Source organism: Festucalex cinctus, chromosome 2 (assembly GCF_051991245.1).
Source record: "Festucalex cinctus isolate MCC-2025b chromosome 2, RoL_Fcin_1.0, whole genome shotgun sequence".
NCBI lineage: Eukaryota > Metazoa > Chordata > Actinopteri > Syngnathiformes > Syngnathidae > Festucalex > Festucalex cinctus.
The window spans coordinates 34,900,490-34,906,489 of NC_135412.1; the positions used below are offsets into that span (position 1 = coordinate 34,900,490).

The 6,000-nt window shown below is 39.3% G+C and overlaps 1 protein-coding gene across 6 annotated transcripts in view; it reads right to left on the reverse strand.

The window, feature by feature from the left end:
* lamb2 (laminin, beta 2 (laminin S)) overlaps positions 1 to 6,000 on the reverse strand; it is a 58,715-nt gene that overhangs the window by 20,167 nt on the left and 32,548 nt on the right. For 5 of the 6 annotated variants that reach the window (XR_013282524.1, XM_077514794.1, XM_077514797.1 and 2 more), the window contains 6 exons: positions 5,863 to 6,000; positions 3,845 to 4,076; positions 3,543 to 3,712; positions 2,740 to 2,775; positions 668 to 892; positions 368 to 585 (listed from right to left, as the gene is read on the reverse strand). The exon at positions 5,863 to 6,000 is cut by the window's right edge and continues 6 nt beyond it. Coding sequence is in view for 5 of the 6 variants with exons in the window: in XM_077514794.1 (XP_077370920.1) it covers positions 368 to 585; positions 668 to 892; positions 2,740 to 2,775; positions 3,543 to 3,712; positions 3,845 to 4,076; positions 5,863 to 6,000 (1,019 nt within the window). In the remaining variant the exon portion in view is untranslated. The remainder of the gene's footprint in view (positions 1 to 367; positions 586 to 667; positions 893 to 2,739; positions 2,776 to 3,542; positions 3,713 to 3,844; positions 4,077 to 5,862) is intronic. The other variant, XM_077514795.1, reaches the window with a different exon arrangement.

The window sequence follows — 6,000 nt, forward strand, 5'->3', positions numbered from 1 at the left end:
TAAGGATGTAAAAAATCAATATCAGTTTGGCTTCCGCCCCAGGTGCTAACTAGCGAGCTCCCTTGCTAGCTCCCAATGTGCTCATTTACCTGCTAGGGAGCTAGCTAGCGCAAGGGGCTAAAGTCAACCTGTGGCAGGGTATTTACTTTCTGGACCTGGATTTGCCACCTCTAACGTTTTTATGCCCAATGCATAAGCGCCTGTCTACAAAAATAGGACCCTTGGGGTCTGGTGCCTTGCTCAAGGGTAGTGCTCAGAACAGTCCCACTTTGTATCCCCAATCAGTTGTATTTTTTGCTTAATAATGTGCATTGAACTCAAGTCAGACTGACTTTCTGCCACATTGTTTAATGTGTACTGTATGTACCTCGTTACATGTTGAGGTGACTGAGTTGTGGGGGTCACAACCGCAGGGTTCACAGCCTTTACCACTTGCCAGGTTCCAGTGTCCGGGGGAGCAGTGGTCACACGTCTGACCGATTACATTAAGTAGACATTGGCACTGGCCTGTACTCCGCTGGCAAACGCAGTCGTCACGCTCCACACATTGGCTACGCTCCGTACCAAGGAAGTTGCATACACATTCTAAAGTGCACATTGGGGGGCAAGCATATCACCATTTAATTTTAAAAAGAACAACAAGGGTTTGGGTCAAAAAGTGATTTACTCCTGCAGTTGCGCCGTGAAGCATCTCCGAAATAGCCACTTCTACAGATGCCACAGTTGGGTCCTTCCGTGTTGTAAAGGCATTTCTTGCACTCCCCGATCCGCCGGTCGCACGCATCAACGTCAGACATGTCTATGTTGTTGTTGCACTGGCACGGCTGGCAGCTTCCTCCGGGTTGAGAAGGGTTGCCATAGTGACCTGGAGCACATTCCTCACATCGAGTACCTAATTTGAGAGAAAATGCAGATTGGTCAGAATGAAGGAAGTAGCTTTGATCGTCACAATATTAGCAGTGAGCATCTCTTCAATAAAAAACAATTTGATATGTATTTCGATACATGGTGAACGATACAATTAAGGATGGTACATTTTAAAGAGGACTGATTCAATTCAGGTTGTTTTCTTTGGGATTATGATTCGTTTTGATAAGGTACGGCTCAGTTCAAATGAGTAAGATGAAATTAGTTTCTTGTTGAAAGTAGACGTAGATGAACATAATCATTTTACAATATGAATTAACTTATCAGTGTTGTGGCACTTCCTTCAAGGAAATTTGTCAAAGATGAAGAGAACCTCTTGGAATTTAGGCTCATATGAGTTTATTGGTTGATATTTTTAACTGAAACTGTCAACCGCCGGACAAGGGCTTCCTCAAGTAAACAACAGTTGAGGAGATATGTTGGGGAATAATGTAATTTTACTGTTTTACTCTAATTTGAAGGGGTTTTGGTCCAGGTATTTTAGATGATGTCACGCAACAACATTCTCCAAAAACGTCATTTTTTTTTCCTGTTCATCCCAACACAAAAACAAATTTCAGTTTCTCCAGAACCCAGCATCTGATTTTCAAGTTTCTCAAGTTTGTTGTACTCAGGTTGAAGTGATCATTCCAATCAGTCTCAACAGGTTTTTTGGTTGTTTTTTTTTTGGGGGGGGGGGACTGTCAATTTCAGGAATCTTGTCACATTGCTATAATGAAACAAATGAGCTGAGAAAAACAGCTAATTTTCTGAAACATTAAGTTGATAAAAGGCTGATGAGGACGGTTCTCAAACAAACAAGAGAAAAGATTTGCTCTGATTAGAAGAAGTGTGTTTGGCAGAATGCAGTACATAAAATTACACTAATTAGACAATTAGCTAATCACAGTTGATATAATGCAGTTGCATCCTGAGCTAGTTAGCAAAACCAGCCCTGAAATCTTTTCCAAAATGAGAACATACAATGTGAACCTGTTCTAACATCTTTATAAAAATTGAAACACACGAACACACACACACAAAAATAATAATCTGTTTCAATGTCAGCACTCTCAGCCTCCTGCTATGCCACACTGTGCTGCACGACTTACAAAATACCTGACATACTTGAGTCTGGCAAAAAGGAGTACAAAAGGAAATTAGAGAAAGAGGGAATGAGAAGGTGTGGAAAGATGAAACAGTTATGCTCATAAAGCATTAGGGGAGAAAAGATGAAAGTTAGACATGAGTGGGAACATAAAAGGAGTATCAGCTCATTTGTTGGTTTTGGAAGTGATTTCCAATGTTACTAAATCAGAGATAAAGATGAACACTTCTTCAAACATTAGCTGACCCAGAGTTGTCATCAATCACAGCCTTTTTTACTCCCCCAATAAAAATAAGATAGGACTTCTGGGTCAGATCCTTGAATAGGAAAAAGTATCCACAGACAGATTCAGAAAATGCATGTTCGTACAGAACAATGATGTACCCCACCAGACATATACCAATACACAAGTTAAAGCAGAATTTATCTGCAGTTGTGGGAAGCTGTCAAATCACTGTCGCTTTTCCCTTAAGATAAAACATGCCCATGGGGTACCATTATACACCGTACAATACAAATGTAAGGCTCAGAAAGTGGTCAGCCGATATATAATGGCAGTGTCCATGGTCCATAGTGCTTAACACAGCCACTCAGGAAGGAAAATCATTCGTGGAGACATGTCAGAGTCAGAGCACCTTGGACCACAGGGTGCTAAAGCCATGCATATATGAGCAAGACTTGTGGGAAATAAAGACAGACTTGTGGTCAATTCAATTTTTACTCACGCTTACAAATGGTCAGCCTGGAGCGTTTAACAATCCCTGTACCAGTAGTACAGGGGAGGGAGGAAACGACAAAAGGTTAGATATAGGGATGTAACGATATCCAAATGTCATGATACGATATTATCACGATATGAACCTCACGATACGGTAATTAGCACGATATTGTGGGGAGGTTGGCGCTATTTAAAAAAGGTCACAATATTGTAAAAAAAAAAAAAAAAAAAGCTCATACTAAAAAAAGCACAATATTGTGCTTGTGTACATAACATTGTTGTGTTATTATTATTATTATTATTATGTTTTATTATTATGTTGTTAATGCGCAGACATGTTGAGTTCCTCCACATATTGACTTGCTTCATAGGCATATTATGTTCCCCTTCATCTGACAATTAGTGTAGATTTTAAACATAGACGGGCCAAAACATCCCTAATGAAAATTAAATTGCTAAACAAGTAGCCACCAGAGGGTGTTAGAACTGCACAAATGGAAATCAACGTAACTTTTTTTTTTTTTTTTTTTTTTTTTTTTTTTTAAACAGGTGTTGCATTTAAATATCGTGAACATGACGACGACGATATTGTGGCAGTTTTAATATCACAATATCGTGCTTATCGTTACATCCCTAGTTACATATTTAAAGTTCTGTCTTGTAATTGGCCCCAAAATGTTCAGTCCTGTATTCCCAGCACATACATTCATGGAAAAGCACAATTGTCTCAATTTCCAATTTACCCACAGTAATTGAGATACAGTAAAAACGTATCAAAAGTATGAGAGAGATCATCATTAATATGTTTACCTGTGTATCCCTGCTTACAGTTGCAAACAATTTGCAGATTACGGTTGTCTTGGTAACAGGATGCTGCAAAATGGCGTCCGCTGATGGGGCCGTCTGGACAGGGACATGGGCGACACCAGACACCAGTTGCTATGCCCAGTATTGGGTTACCATAGTAACCATTTGCACACCTACAGATACAGTGACGTCACTACGAGAGGATAGCAATCTTTTTTGTATGGTCACGCTGCTTATGGCGAAATAACATGTTTACAAACATGAACAAATTGCCTGTTGATGCAGATTCCACAATAAGACGTCACCTGTCGCACTTATCTCCTCCGGTGTTGTCCCTGCAGTTAATGCAAGCGCCGCTCCTCTGGTCACACTCGTCGGCGTGGCCGTTGCAGTGGCAGGGGCGACAGTTGGGGAAGCCCCAGTGACCTGCCTGGCATCTGTCGCACTGCTGGCCAAACGCTCCCGGCCGACACTGGCACAGCCCGGTGTACTTGTCGCACAGCCGGGTGACCGAGCCTTCCACGCTGCAACCGCAGGCTGCACGGAGAGAGGATGAGAAATAAGTGAGTACTGTATAACACAAATGATGGACCTCAAATAAAGACTGAGGTGTGGGATTTGTTGGGGTTTGAATGTGCAATGGTGAGTGCCAGTAGATGGCGCCCATGTACAGTAAGCCACACTTCAGCACTGTCGTGCTGTCAAAGTTAAAGTGTTAACTCATTGATGAATCACAAAAAAATATCACATTAATCATGTATTAACGCATATTAATCACACTATACATTTTGACCGCAGATGACACTTTACTTGACAGCAGATGGTTATGTTAAAGGTGGCACAGGTTGTTTGAACAATAAACATGCATTAAAGTAAAGCATTTAGTAAATGTTTTTCTGACATTCAGAATATTCGTTCATGTCAAACTATTGGGGTATATATATGTATTTTTTTCATTTTAAATTATGCATGTAATTAACTGATTAGAAAAAGAGGAAGGCGAGAGTGTGTAGTAGTGTTAATATTGTCAACAAAAACTGAACAAAAATAATTCCGTCAACACACTAAAATCTATGGACATTTTAGTTCATGAACAAAAACGAGACGGAAATGATATGATTTTGTCTTGTCTCTGCTAATCTGTCACATCTGCGACACTGTCATGTGAAACACAGCACGAACACATGGGAGAGACAGGAGGTGGATTCATGCTGAAAGGTAGAAAAAAAAAAAGTAAATTATAGTTCTAATTTAACATTAATCTGACAGCTATAATGTTAATGTGACTGAGCCATAGTAGCCACTGTTATTGTGTGTTAAGTTGTTTTTCATCAAAAAAGATGAGAACATTTTATATTAAATAGTTTTAGATCCGAAATGTTCAATATAATCTGCTAACAAAAAAAAATATATATACAGGGGTAAAATGGTTGTCCTGACTAAAATTAGACTAAAACGTTGACATTTTTTGTTGACTGAAACTAGACGAATAAAATTACATTTTCTTGGGACTAAAATCAAGACTAAAATGCTAGATTTATAGACGATTAATAATTGACTAAATAAAAATGGGATGAGGTTTACTAACTTTAATTAAAAAGTAACAAGCGTGACTGAAATTGGAATAAGACTGAGGCTAAATTTAAAAATGGCAGACAAAATTAGCACTAGTGTGCAGTGGATAAAAAATGTTGAAGATGTCCTCATAAAATGTTGAAAGAATTAACACAAAGCAGGTGCTCTTCAAATTTGTTGGGCAAAAAAAAAAAAAATTGATAAAAAGCCTTTTTAATAAATCGTGATTAATCAAAATTCTAAGACGTTATTAATCTGATTAAAATGTTTAATCGTTTGACAGCTCTAATATTTACAGACATGCGAACTGGGTGAAAATAGACCCACTTACGAAATTTAGTGTATTTCAAAATACCGTTCATTTTATCTGCGATTGGCTGGCAACCAGTCCAGGGTGTACCCCACCTAATGCCCAGAGCCAGCTGAAATAGGCTCCAGCACCCCTGCGACCCTTGTGAGGAATAGATGGTCAAGAAAATGGATGGATGGAATTCATTTTATGCTTTTAAAACAATTCATGGCCCAGTCTGAACATTTCCACTTGTAAAAGAGCCTTTCAAATACAAACTTCACTTAAAATTTGACCATAATAATATGAATGATTTGTGCTTAACTGTGTGTATTACGGTTAATGCATTCTTAATGTAATACAACACAGTTCAATGTCTAAAAATAGTAAAATCATCCATAAGTCACAAAAAACGTTAAACAAAGCCCCAGTTTAAAACAAACTCATATCTCTTCTCACCGATGCAGCCCGAAGGTCCAAAGCCGTAAGTTCCGGGGGCACACTGTTCGCACCGTCGACCAATCACATTTGGTCTGCAGCGACACTGACCCCCACGCACATCGCACACTGAGCTGATGGATCCCTGGGGGTCGCAGT